General features: G+C 51.5%; 1 protein-coding gene across 1 annotated transcript in view; it reads left to right on the forward strand.

Moving 5' to 3' along the window:
- Sh2d3c (SH2 domain containing 3C) overlaps window positions 1–11524 on the forward strand; it is a 35736-nt gene extending 24212 nt beyond the window's left edge. The window contains exons 4-12 of the mRNA XM_059260078.1: window positions 169–297; window positions 1555–2009; window positions 2699–2823; window positions 5473–6005; window positions 7231–7346; window positions 7761–7932; window positions 9152–9263; window positions 9543–9749; window positions 10946–11524. Coding sequence (XP_059116061.1) covers window positions 169–297; window positions 1555–2009; window positions 2699–2823; window positions 5473–6005; window positions 7231–7346; window positions 7761–7932; window positions 9152–9263; window positions 9543–9749; window positions 10946–11121 — 2025 coding nt within the window. The 3' untranslated portion in view covers window positions 11122–11524. The remainder of the gene's footprint in view (window positions 1–168; window positions 298–1554; window positions 2010–2698; window positions 2824–5472; window positions 6006–7230; window positions 7347–7760; window positions 7933–9151; window positions 9264–9542; window positions 9750–10945) is intronic.
- Window positions 11525–13189: the final 1665 nt, after the last annotated feature.

A 13189-nucleotide genomic window follows, 5' to 3' on the forward strand; every position in this document is an offset into this window, starting at 1 on the left:
TAGAATAAGTTGAGATTTTACTCTAGCTGGGATAGGGACCCACGGGTGAGGAGCCACGCAAGCGTTTTAGTGTTTTAGTGTTCTCATCAATCCCAGGATGATTAAAGATGACCTGGGGCAGGATGAGCTGGGAGGGAAAGAGGTGCCAACCTCACTATCCCCATGCAGTTCTCCAAGGAGAAGTACATTCTGGACTCCTCACCAGAGAAACTGCACAAGGAGCTGGAAGAAGAGCTGAAACTCAACAGCACAGACCTCCGCAGCCATGCCTGGTACCACGGACGCATCCCTCGGGAGGTGAGCAGGCCCCAGGCAGGGATCTCAGCCCTGGACCCTTCCACCCACACCCTTCCCAACCTCAGCCCGGGCTCCGGTCACCAGAGAGGCTCTGGCATGTTCACTGGTGAGGATGAGGCTTAGCTTTACCATTTACTGTGTGACCTTGAGAGAGTCCTGTCAGCCTGCGAGGCCCTGGTGTCCTCATCTGTACCATGGAGAGCACATCCCCTTTGAAGGTAGTTGTGCACTACATAGTGAGACTCTATCTCAAAAGGGAGGGACTATCGCGAAGGCGAAGTGAATGAATGCAGGTAAGGTAAGATGTCCGGCACCAGTGAATGTGAGCACAAGGAGTGTTGTTCTTACTGTGTTTGTTATTCCTGGCTTATAGGTCAGCCTCATGTGAGTTTGGTTAGAGAACAACCTTTTGGTTTTTCGAGACAGGTTTCTCTGTGTAGCCCTGGCTGTCCTGGAACTCACTTTGTAGACCAGACTGGCCTCAAACTCAAGAGAGTCACCTGCCTCTGCCTGAGTACTGGTAATCCAGGCATGCACCACCACTGCCTGGCTGAGTACATCCATTTTGGGGACACTCAGTTTTGGACATGTTGAATATCTGGGCTTAGGGGAATTTGTAAATCACAGACCTGGACTGATGGGTCACCTGGTCCTGTGCCCTAGCACAGGGGATCAAATTTGTGGAGATGGATAAATAAGGTGGCAGCTTCGTTGGAGGCTGGTGGCTCTGAATGTGTGCAGAGCATCAAGTCTTTCACAGAAGTGTAAGGACAGAGTGCTGTGCAGAAATGCAGGCGGTCACCAGGAAGGGTCCCGAGTGGAGCCCTTGGGAGACACGCAGGTTCATCAGCTGTATTCTAGGCAGAGAGGGCATCTCAAGGGAGCAGACACACCCAGAGCTGGGGTGTGTCCTGGGGTCTGGAGTGGGTAGAGGAGAGAGTGTCTGGAACTCACTTTGCTTGGCAAGAACCCCAAGAGTGGCTGGGTCTGAGACCTAGGTCTCTAGTCACAGTGATTCCAACATTTCCAGTCCTTGTGCCCTGTGTGCATTCCAAGTGCCACTTCCTGTCTTCCCTGAGCCTCTGTGTCCCTGACCCATGGCCTCAACTGAGTGCCACCTCGGAATCTGGTTCTAAGATGTCTGGTGTCTACTAACTGCTCTGGATGCTGTCTTGGTGTCCCCAGTTCAACGTCACCATGTCTCCTGACCCCGGTTCTGGTATTCCGGTAAACTTAGTTCCTCCGTACCTTCTGTAGGTCTCTGAGACCCTGGTGCAGCGCAATGGTGACTTCCTCATCCGTGACTCACTCACCAGCCTCGGGGACTATGTGCTCACGTGTCGCTGGCACAACCAGGCCTTGCACTTCAAGATTAACAAGGTGGTGGTGAAGGCGGGTGAGAGCTACACCCACATCCAGTACCTGTTTGAGCAGGAGAGCTTCGACCATGTGCCTGCCCTCGTGCGCTACCACGTGGGCAGCCGTAAGGCCGTGTCCGAACAGAGCGGGGCCATCATCTACTGCCCTGTCAACCGCACCTTCCCACTTCGCTACCTCGAGGCCAGCTATGGCTTGAGCCAGGCCAGCAGCAAGGCCGCCAGCCCAGTCAGCCCCTCAGGCTCCAAGGGCAGCCACATGAAGAGACGAAGCATTACCATGACGGATGGGCTCACCTCTGACAAGGTCACCCGCAGTGATGGCTGCCCCAACAGGTCAGTCAGGTCCCCACTCTCCTGGTTTGTTAAATGGGGTGTCGATAGTGAGAAACAAGGGAGAGGCCCGGCTTCGCTGAGCTATGTGGGGCTCTGTGCAGGGGAGGGGAGGCTGGAACACAGGTCTGCACTTGCTGAGGGCACCAGTGAGAGGCTGTCTAGGCAGACAGCGGGGTCTATGGTCTGATTTACAGAGACCATGAGGGTAAGCTGGGTTCCGGCCTGCGTGTCTCTTCCTGTCATCCCTCTGGGGACAGGAGAGACAGAGGAGCTGAGAAGCCTCCGCTTAGCCAGGTGTCCCCGAGCTGTGTCTCCGTGTCGCTGAGCCTAGAAGAGAATTTTGGGTAGGGATAGAGAGGGAAAGCAGGGGGCGGGGGAGGTAACTAGAGAGTGAGCAAGTGGAAGCAGGACTGTGGGTCAGGTCTGTGGGAGCTGGCCCACTGGGGTTGTCTCGGGGAGCTGGGACCTGCTATGGGTGAGCTGTGGTCAAGGCCAGCTGGGGCCAGGGCTGGGAATCATCTCTTTCACCTTAGCTCTCTCTTCTCCAGCTTTTGCATCTGCCCATTGAGAGACTGAACTTGACAATCACTTTTTCTGCTTCTGAAGTTCAGGGGGTGGGGAGTAGGGGCCTACGGTGGGTCACGTCCCCTGATTTCTGACCGCTGGGCTCATGGAATCCCTTTCTACAGCACCTCACTACCCCATCCTCGGGACTCCATCAGAAACTGTGCCCTCAGCATGGATCAGATCCCAGATCTACACTCACCCCTGTCTCCTATCTCCGAGAGCCCCAGCTCCCCTGCCTACAGCACCGGTAAGCTGCAGAGGGTGTGGGCTGAAGCCCGGTTGTCTTTGGTGGGCAGTGTCTGTTACCTGTGTTTCTGCCTCTGTGCTGGGAGCAGTACCCTCAGGAATGTGCTAGAAAAGCCTGTGGCAGAATTGCTGGTGTTGATACATAAGCAACTGTTCATGCGGCAACCATTGATAGTGTTCCCGTGGGTGCCAGGCAATGGGCACAAAGTGGGTTCTCAGTGGAGGTGCAGCCTGGGGCCAGGGCACTCATGCCACAGTGCTTGGCCCCAGCAGGCAAAGTTCCCACTGCAGCTGCCTTAGCAAGGACCTGGTAACAAGTGCATCCCTAGGTCCTAGTGTTAGCTTAGATCAGGCTAACCCAGGCTAACGTGCTCTGCTGCTGTTTGTTTGTTGTTTGAGACAGGGTTTCTCTGTGTAGCCCTGGCTGTCCTGGAACACACTCTGTAGACCAGGCTGGCTTCAAACTCACAGAGCTCCACCTGCTTCTGCCTCCTGAGTGCTGGGATTAAAGGTGTCTAACAAACCTAAACCTAACTACTCAGCAAACATTTTACACTTCGGAGTAGTTTAAGATATATAACGTGCCGGGCGGTGGTGGCGCACGCCTTTAATCCCAGCACTCGGGAGGCAGAGCCAGGCGGATCTCTGTGAGTTCGAGGCCAGCCTGGGTTACCAAGTGAGTTCCAGGAAAAGGCGCAAAGCTACACAGAGAAACCCTGTCTCGAAAAACCAAAAAAAAAAAAAAAAAAAAAAAAAAAAAAAAGATATATAACGTAACAGAAATCATGGTATACTGTGCTTATAAATTCAAAGAAAAGTAAAAATATGCCCCCAGTTTATTTCTGAAAACATAGCAAAACAAAACCCAAACTGTCCAACAAAATGTCTTACCCCCAAAGTGATCAAAGAGTTGTGAGAGGCCGGGTTGTGGTGGCGCACGCCTTTAATCCCAGCACTCGGGAGGCAGAGGCAGGCGGATCTCTGTGAGTTTGAGGCCAACCTGGTCTACAGAGTGAGTTCCAGGAAAGGCGCAAAGCTACACAGAGAAACCCTGTCTCGAAAAACCAAAAAAAAAAAAAAAAAAAAAAAAAAAAAGTTGTGACAGGGGCTGTCTCCTGGGAGCCTGGGGCCTGGCGGAAGCGCTCTGTGCTTCTAGAATGTTACTGTGAGCCCCAGAGGCTCCCTTTAACTTCAGGCCACTGGCTTCGTGGTTGCATACATTTGCTTTCAAAACAGCACCTCCGGGTGAGAACAGTTATATTTTTACTTATATGTTTCTAGACAGAGATACTGTATAGCCCTGGCTGGCCTGGGGCTCACTATGCAGACCAGGCTGGCCTCAACTCATAGAACTGTGACTGCTTCTGCCTCATGAATGCTGGAATTAAAGGTGTGCACCACCACACCTTATGTTTATTTATTTTTTAACTAGAAATAAGTAACAGGACAAATTCTTTCTTTTTTGGAAAGGGGAGGGAGGTGTTTCAAGACAGGGTTTCTCTGTGTAATAATCCTGGATGTTCTGGAACTTGCTTTGTAGACCAGGCTGGCCTCCACTCACAGAGATCTGTCCACCTCTGCTTCAAGAGTGCTAGGAGCAAAGGTGTGTGCCATCTCTGCCCGGCTTGATGGGACAATTTCTAAGCTTCAATCCTAGCCCTGTTCCTTGCAAACTGAGTGACTGCAGGAATCTCTTACATTCTCTGAGCTTTTTCTCAGCTGTAGACTGGGGACCATAAAAGTCCTTACTGCCAAAGAGTGGGACATTTTGTTTGTTTTTTGAGAAAAGGTCTCACAATAAAGGTTCTTGGCTGGCCTGAAACTTGCTAAGTAGACCAGGCTGGCCTTGAATTTATAGAGACTTGGTTGTCTCTGCCTTGTGAGGCCAGGATTGCAGGCGTGGGCCACCACACCTGAGTTATTGTTTTGTTTTTAAATTCCTTTATATTTATGTCCTTATTTGTGTGTGTGGTGTGGGGGGACACAAATGGACCACAGCACGTGTGTGGAGGTCAAATGACAACTTCTCAGAGTGCTGTCTCTCTTTCCACTGTGCGGGTCTCAGGGGTCTAACTGGTTCTTAGAGCTGGTGACGAATGCCTTTGCTCACTGAGCCATCTAGACACCCCCGCTTTGAGACAGGAGCTCTCTAAGTACCTCAAGCTGGTTTGGAACTCATTAGCTCTGGCTGGTGTCCAACTCAAGGCTGTCCTTCCAGCCCTGCCTCCCCAGTGCTGTGGTTATAGACGTGTGCCACCATGCCTGGCATTCACCTCTTTTTGTTGGTGGCTTTACTGTTGACAATGAGTCTCCAGCACTTTGCCAGCTCTGGGCACACACCCCACATCCAGTAAGTCATTATTGCTAACGTGTTGGGTGATAGTTCCACAGGCATAATAGACTTCAGCAGGCTTAGCTTCCCTGGACCACCTTTGTGGCTTTCTGATGTTGCAGCCTCTTCCAGACAGGGGCATGCAAGCCCCATTGGCTCAGGGAACTGCTGAGTATCACAGGTCTGCCCCTACATGCTGGGAGGTGGGGACACCACCTTCTTACACAGGATGGAGACTGTTCTTTGGGGAAATAGAGAAGGTGGAGCTCCCTTTTTAAGGGCAGCTGAGATAACTAGTCTTCTTCCTCCTCTCTGCAGTAACCCGTGTCCATGCTGCCCCCGCCACCCCCTCTACCACAGCACAGTCTGCCTCGCCAGTTGCCCGCCGCTCCAGTGAACCTCAGCTATCTCACGGAAATGCTCCAAAGCCTCCTGGGGAGTCAGACAGGGGCCCCCATGCAAGCCCTTCTCACACCCTCTGCAAAGCCTCGCCATCACCATCACTCAACAGCTACAGTGACCCGGACTCTGGTCATTACTGTCAGCTCCAGCCTCCTGTCCGTGGCAGCCGAGAGTGGGCAGCAGGAGAGGCCTCCCGGAAGACCAGAAGCTCTGGAGAGAGGCAAAAGGAACTGTCCGAAAATGGGGTCTCTGATGGGGAATGGGGCAAAACCTTCACGGTCCCTGTAGTGGAGGCCACCTCTTCTTTCAACCTGGCTACCTTCCAGTCACAGCTGATCCCCAAGGAGAACCGGCCTCTGGAGGTGGGGCTTCTGCGCAAGGTCAAGGAGCTGCTGTCAGAGGCCGATGCCAGGACACTGGCCCGGCATGTCACCAAGGTTGACTGCCTGGTAGGTGTTAGGAATGCACTTGGGAGGGAACAGTACCTTTGTCTTCTGACTTTGGGGTCAGGAGTCAGGATGGTGAGGAACTGATTCTCAAATACCCCAAGGACAGTGAAGCCAGTGGCCCGGCTTCTGACGTCTTGGTTCTGGGACTCTGGGTTTATCTATCACCTGGCACGTGGGCCTCCATTTTTTTCTTTTAGATTGTTTTGTTAGAATCTCACAGTGTAGCTGTGGCTGGACTGGATCTCACTCTGTAGGCCAGGCTGGCCTTGAACTCACAGAAATCCACCTGCCTCTGCCTCCCAGCGCTGAAATTAAAGGCATGCGCCACCAGCCCTGCCCATTTTCTTCTTTCAAAAAGCCAAAACCAAGATATTCCTACAGCCTCTAGATGTTGGCTTGGAATGAGGACTGACGTTTTGGGGGAACATAGAGAATGTCCTGGCTCCCGCCTGAAGAAAGTCAGTGGCTGCTTTAGGGAAGAGAGAAACCTGGACCCGCCCCCACACCCCCTAGTGGACAACAAAGCAAACTGTCAAGGTCCCGCGGTGTGAGGTTTTGACCCTGCTATGAGCCCCCGTTCTTTCCGTACCTCAGTTTCTCGCTCTGTAGTTTGGGGTGTATGCTGGTCCGAGAAATCAGGAAGTGAGAAAAGAACAGAAGTGGGCGGGAAGAGGGAGAAACTGGGTTGCCCGCCCAAGTGTATGAACTTGGGCAATTCCCTCCCTGGGCCTTGGGTTGGCAATCAAGGATAATGGCATCCTGGCTCTTAATCTTTTTAAAAATTTTATTTAATTATATTTTATGTATGAGTGCTCTACATATATGCCTGACGCCAGAAGAGGGCATCAGATCCTATTACAGATGGTTGTGAGCCACCATGTGGTTGCTGGGAATTGAACTCAGGACCTCTGGAAGAGCAGCCAGTGCTCTTAACCACTGAGCCATCTCTCCAGCCCCCTGGCTCTTAATCTTAAGTGAATATTTAACATGGTATATACCTCTGGGCATTTTCCCATTCCCCATTTTACAGATGAGGAAACTGAGGCTCACTCAGCAAGGGGGAAATCACTTGCTCCATGTTCTCAGTGGAGCTGGGATTCAACCCGCCCCCTGCCCTGCACCCCGGCCTCGTAGTCAGGCGACCCTCTAAGATGAAGCTCTGACTCCCAGATGGCTTGGGCCAACCCTGACAGGAAATTAATCAGCCCTTTGGGCGTCTTTGCAGGTTGCTAGGATACTGGGCGTTACCAAGGAGATGCAGACCCTAATGGGAGTCCGCTGGGGCATGGAGCTGCTCACCCTCCCCCACGGCCGGCAGCTGAGACTAGACCTGCTGGAAAGGTAAGGTGTGCACCAGCCCACGGCTACCTTACGGGCTGTCCCAGGGCTTCTGACCACTCCCCCATCCCATTAGCCAATCGCAGCCCCGTGGTACTCGGCTCAAAGCCAGCTTCATTTCCTAAAGACTGCAGCTTATCGATCGGTTTCTTTTCTCGAATACCCATGTCCATCAACCTTGGCCCCGCCCACCATTGCTGTCAACTGTGTTCATTCTAAAACTCTGCCGTTTGGATTTCGCCCGTCAATTACAAGCCCCTCCTCCTGGCATCCCAATCCCGCCCCTAACTTATACTGTCCAATTGGGCTCCCTTCGCCTTGCCTGTACTCTGACTGCGCCCCTTATCCGTACTCTGTGCTTTCGGGCCCAGCCCCGCCGTTTGTCACGTCCCCCCTCTGATCCGACCTCTCTCACAGGTTCCATACCATGTCCATCATGCTGGCGGTGGATATCCTGGGCTGCACAGGCTCTGCGGAGGAGCGGGCAGCGTTACTGCATAAGACTATCCAGCTGGCGGCTGAGCTGCGGGGGACGATGGGCAACATGTTCAGCTTCGCCGCGGTCATGGGCGCCCTGGAGATGGCCCAGGTACTGCGGGATCCGCGGGGCATCCACTAGGCTGTCTGCTGGAGCCCCGGGGCGCGTTCTCCCCGGGGTGGGGTGGGGGCGGTAGGAAAGACTGTGCATGGAAAATACAAGAGCTTCCAGAGTCTCTAGGCTCCCTCTGTGAAAGACCAACCAGGAGAGTCGAGTCCTCCCAGGTGTCATGATCTGATCCCTTCTCTGGGCCTCTGTTTCCCCACCTGTAAAATGAATTAGAAACAGTGAGGTTAAAGGATATACAGCGTGTTGGTGGGGCGGGGTGGAGTGTGGGCTGTAGAGATGGCTCAGCCTTTGAGAGAGCATACTGTTCTTGCTAGAAGATGCAGGGTCCATTCCCAGTACCCATGTTAAACAGCTCACAACTGCTTATAACTCCGACTCCCCCTTCTAGTCTCCACAGGCACTTGCATGCACATGATGCACAAAAATACAATAAGGCACACACATGCACATAAAAAAGTCATTAAAAAAAATAGAGCATATAGCCAGGTGGTGGTAGCCCACACCTTTAAACCCAGCACTCGGGAGGCAGAGGAAGGCGGATTTCTGTGAGTTTGAGGCCAGCCTGGGCTACAGAAAAGGTACAACGGTACCTCCAGGAAAGGTACAAAGCTACACAGAGAAACCCTGTCTGGAAAACAAAAACAAAAACAAAACAAAACAAATAGAATAGTGGGACCAGATTACAACTCAGTTAATCAAGTGCTTGCCAAGCATGGATTTGATTGCCAGCACCTCATAAACCAAGTGCTTGTAACCCCAGCACTTGGGAGGTAGAAGCAGGGGTATCAGAAATTTAATACATGACACCCTGCTTCAAAACAACCAGGACATACAATGTCTATCATTTGATGAGCTTTCTGCATGCTCATTTCCACACAGCACTCCACTGGTGCTGATCCCTCAATCAGCCCGCGAGGGAGGTCCTGTATTGTCCTATCTTACAGCATGGGCATCTGAGGCAGAGCGTAACCAGGGGATGTTACATAGCCCAAAGCTGAGAGTTAGGATTTGTAAAATGTGTTGCAATGGCTTCATGGATGACATGAAAAACAGTTTAACACCGTTACCCATTTCATGAGTGACAGCCAGAAAAAATAATCATTATCCCAACATCTGGGTGTTCATTCAGTGGGGTGGCCTGTGGCCAGCTGCCGCTGGAGGCTCCTTCCTCAGCCAGTCTCTAATAGTCTGGTCTTCCCAGATCTCGAGGCTCGAACAGACATGGGTGACCCTGCGGCAGCGACACACGGAGGGCGCCATTCTGTATGAGAAGAAGCTCAAGCCTTTCCTCAAAAGCCTCAATGAGGGCAAAGGTACTTTACGGTCCATCTTGCTGTGTGAGTTTGCATAGGCTTCAACCTTCTCTGGGCTGCTAAAGTCTTTCATGGGGTGGCGAGGGTGAGAGCTTGACTTCTTTACTTTTCCCCATGGGGTAGCCAGGTATGTCCTGTCCGCATCCAGGGTGGGGTCACCAGGGAAAGAAGGGACTGTCCCATGTGACCTCCATGCTCCTCCTGGGGCCTCAAGCATCTCTGGGGCTGTAGTGGGTGGCAGGGTCTTCGGGTCTAAGTGCACGCTGCCGCTCTCCACAGAAAGCCCTCCACTGAGCAACACCACGTTTCCACACGTGCTGCCATTCATTACTCTATTGGAGTGTGACTCTGCCCCCGCCGAGGGTCCTGAACCTTGGGGCAGCACAGAGCATGGTGTGGAGATTGTACTAGCCCACTTGGAGGCTGCCCGCACTGTGGCACACCACGGAGGCCTTTACCACACCAACGCCGAGGTCAAGCTGCAGGGTGAGTAGCTGCTGGGTCCCAAGGATCCTGCCCTCCCTGGCTTTCCCTGTCTCCAACCACTGACATTTTCCACACCTCAGTCATGACTCCTGGCTCCCTAATCTACTCTATCTCGTCACTCATGCATTCCACAAGCAGTTGTTGGTGAGGCCATCAAGTGAGGTGGGCTGAGAGACACTGGACACCTTTGCCTTGGGCCTCGGTGCTCTTATCTAGGAAGTAAGCAGCTGTCTTTCCACAGATGTTTGCAAGGTGCCCAGCCAAGGCCCATGATGAAGACAGACCTGCCTAGTCTTCAGGGAGCCTTGGCTGGGGGAACATAGAATTCTGGGAAAGGAGCAGAGAAAATAGCTTCAAACAATGTCTCTTTTCCTCCTTTGGGCATTATTCAGACCACAAAAAACCCAGAGGGCACACACCTGGCATGCAAAGCCCTGGGTTCAATCCCAGCACTCAGAGCATCAGTAGTTCAATATCACCCCCAGCTTCATACTGAATTCAAGGCCAGCCTGGAATGCAGGCAGTTCTCTGAGTTCAAGGCCAGCCTGGTCTACATAGCAAGTTCCAAATATATAGGGAGACTATCTCAAATAATAATAACAATAACAATAAAGATTTAGAAAATTACCCACTTGCCCAGAGATACATGGTGTGAATATTCTAGTTTATCTTTTTCATCTTTTTCTTTTCAGAAAGAAAAGAATTATATGTACTTTAAAAATATGTTTCTTTAAAAAAAGTAACTTACAGAAAAACACAAGAAGAATCTTCTGAGATCTTCCCTCAAATTTACAGGAATATTTTACTTTTTTTTTTTTTTTTTTGTCGGAGCTGAGGACCGAACCCAGGACCTTGCACTTACTAGGCAAGCGCTCTACCACTGAGCTAAATCCCCAACCCATATTTTACCTTTTAAGGGCTGAGGTAGCTGAGAGGTTGAGTATGTGTTTAAAATACACAAATACTAGGTCCCACCCCCAGCACCACCCGCACATGTACACACGTCAGTTATTGTCTAGTCGTTTACAAATCATGAGTTGCAAATAGCTGAAGAAAGACTAGGTGCTGATGGCCAGGCCCTGTTCTCCAGTGTATTTGGTTGGGTCCCTGCAGGGCTAGGGAAAGATCCCTAAGAGTGAGGCCAGAAGGATGTGAGGAGACCCCTGACCATGTGCTCCCCCCGCTTACTCCTGCAGGGTTCCAGGCCCGGCCGGAGCTCCTGGAAGTGTTCAGTACAGAGTTCCAGATGCGTCTCCTCTGGGGCAGCCAGGGTGCCAACAGCAGCCAGGCCCGGCGCTATGAGAAGTTTGACAAGGTCCTCACTGCCCTCTCTCACAAGCTGGAACCTGCCATCCGCTCCAGCGAGCTGTGACCCCGGAGACCTTGCCTCTCTGCAGCTGCGGGCAGCATTGGGGGCAGAGGGGCTCAGGACTTTCCCCAGAGCACCACAGGGACACTGTGATCAGCCCAAGAATGTTCTGGGTTCAGCTCCAGGATCGCCCTTGCACTTCCAGGGTCCTGAATGGACTCCGAAAACTCCAGCCTCCCATCACATGCACTGAGTCTCCCTTCCAGAAGGACAGGAACCTCTGTTCCTCCCACCGGCTTCCGCTGCCCCCCATTTCCACAGAGGTTCCCTGTTTTTGAGCCATGGGAGGCTCCCCACCCCTCTTCCTTCCTCTAGGTCTCTATCTGGCTGTAAATAAGTCTGACCTGTAAATACATGTACAGAAGCCATGTTCTCTCTTTCATATAATAAACTTTAATGGCTCTTTCTTCTGTTTTTCTTCTGTGAGGCCTGGGTCAAAAGAGGCCCTTTTTCTCAGGTGAACGGTGAAAAACTTCAACAAATACCTGGCTAGTACCAAGGACTTTCCATATTATACAGGGAGCCAGGGTTACGGCAGGTGAGAAGCCACTCCCTGATCTCCAGAGCTCAGGCAGTCAGTCCAAGCCAGTGCAGGAAGTGGGGCCCACTCCTCACTCTTCTCTGAGCCCAGGGCCTGTCCAGAGAAGCCATAGACAAGCAAGAAGCCCAGAGTCTGGGGTAAAAGAGCTCTTAGAAGTTAGGATTCGAGAGAGGTGGCTCAGTGGTTAAGAGCATTGGCTAATATTCCAGAGAACTCAGGTTCAATTCCCAGCACCCACATGGTGGTTTACAATCTCTAACACCAGTCCCAGGGGATCTGATGCCCTCTTCTGGCCTCTGTGATTATCAGACACACTTGTGATGTGCAAGCAAAACACCCATACACATACAATTAAATTAAAATTAAAAAAAAAATCTTTCAACTGGATGTGGTGACTCACACATTTAATCCCATCACTTTGGAGGCAGAAGCAGGCAGATCTTTGAGTTCAAGGTCAGCCTAGGCTGCATAGTGAGACCCCACACACACCCCTCAAAAAAAATCTTTTAGAAAAGGATCCCAATTTCCTTTAGAGACTGACACCTAGTGGGAGAAGGGACTCTTCTTGAGCCACAGCAGCAGAATAAGCAAGCAGATGGGGAGTGTGGGTCGGCTGGTGAGGACCCCCGCTCAAGCCTCAGACCTCAGGAGCCTGTTCATCAGATTCTAGACATTGTAGTTGCACGCTTTTAAATCCCAGCACCCGGGAGGCAGAGGCAGGCAGATCTCTAAGTTCGAGGCCAGCCTGGTCTACAGAGCGAGGATCCAGGACAGCCAGGGCTACACAGGGAAATCCTGTCTTGAAAAATGAAACAGAAGAAAGAAAAGGAAAAGTTACACTTTTCTGAATTACTCAGACTTAAGAAACTGCATTACTTCCTTTTAATTTGCTCTTTTATCCATGTAGTCCGTGTGTGCACGCATGTGTGGAGATCAGAGGACAATTTGCAGGAATCGGTTCTCTCTCTCTCTTTTTTTTTTTTTTAGAATTATTTATTATGTATACAGAAGAGGGCACCAGATCTCATTACAGATGGCTGTGAGCTGCCATGTGGGTGCAGGGAATTGAACTCAGAACCTCTGGACGAGCAGTCAGTGCTCTTAACCCCTGAGCCATCTCCCCAGCCTGAATCGGTTCTCTTTCCACTAGGCAGGCTCTGGGGATTGACCTCAGGCTTGGTGGCAAGCGTTTTTACCCACTGAGCCATCTCACGGGCCCTGCTGACTATTTTTTGAGCCAAAACACTGACCACATTCCATTGAGTATCACCATCCCTGGATACAGCAGGTGTTACAGGACATGTACGGCACCTGACACTGGCAGAAGCTCTCAAAAAGCTGTTCTAAGTGAGCACGCTTTTGTCACATACATTTTTTTAAAGAGCTTGGAAAAGGCGCTCAGCAAAGTGTAAGGTTCCGCACAAGTTTTTGTTATTATTGTTGCCCTCTTAACAATCCTTTATTCTTTCTGAGGTAAGGTGACGGCCCCTAGTTACCCGTGACCATGGAAACGCAGACCACAGCCTCGGA

Source organism: Peromyscus eremicus, chromosome 4 (genome assembly GCF_949786415.1).
Source record: "Peromyscus eremicus chromosome 4, PerEre_H2_v1, whole genome shotgun sequence".
In the NCBI taxonomy this organism is placed as follows: Eukaryota; Metazoa; Chordata; class Mammalia; order Rodentia; family Cricetidae; genus Peromyscus; species Peromyscus eremicus.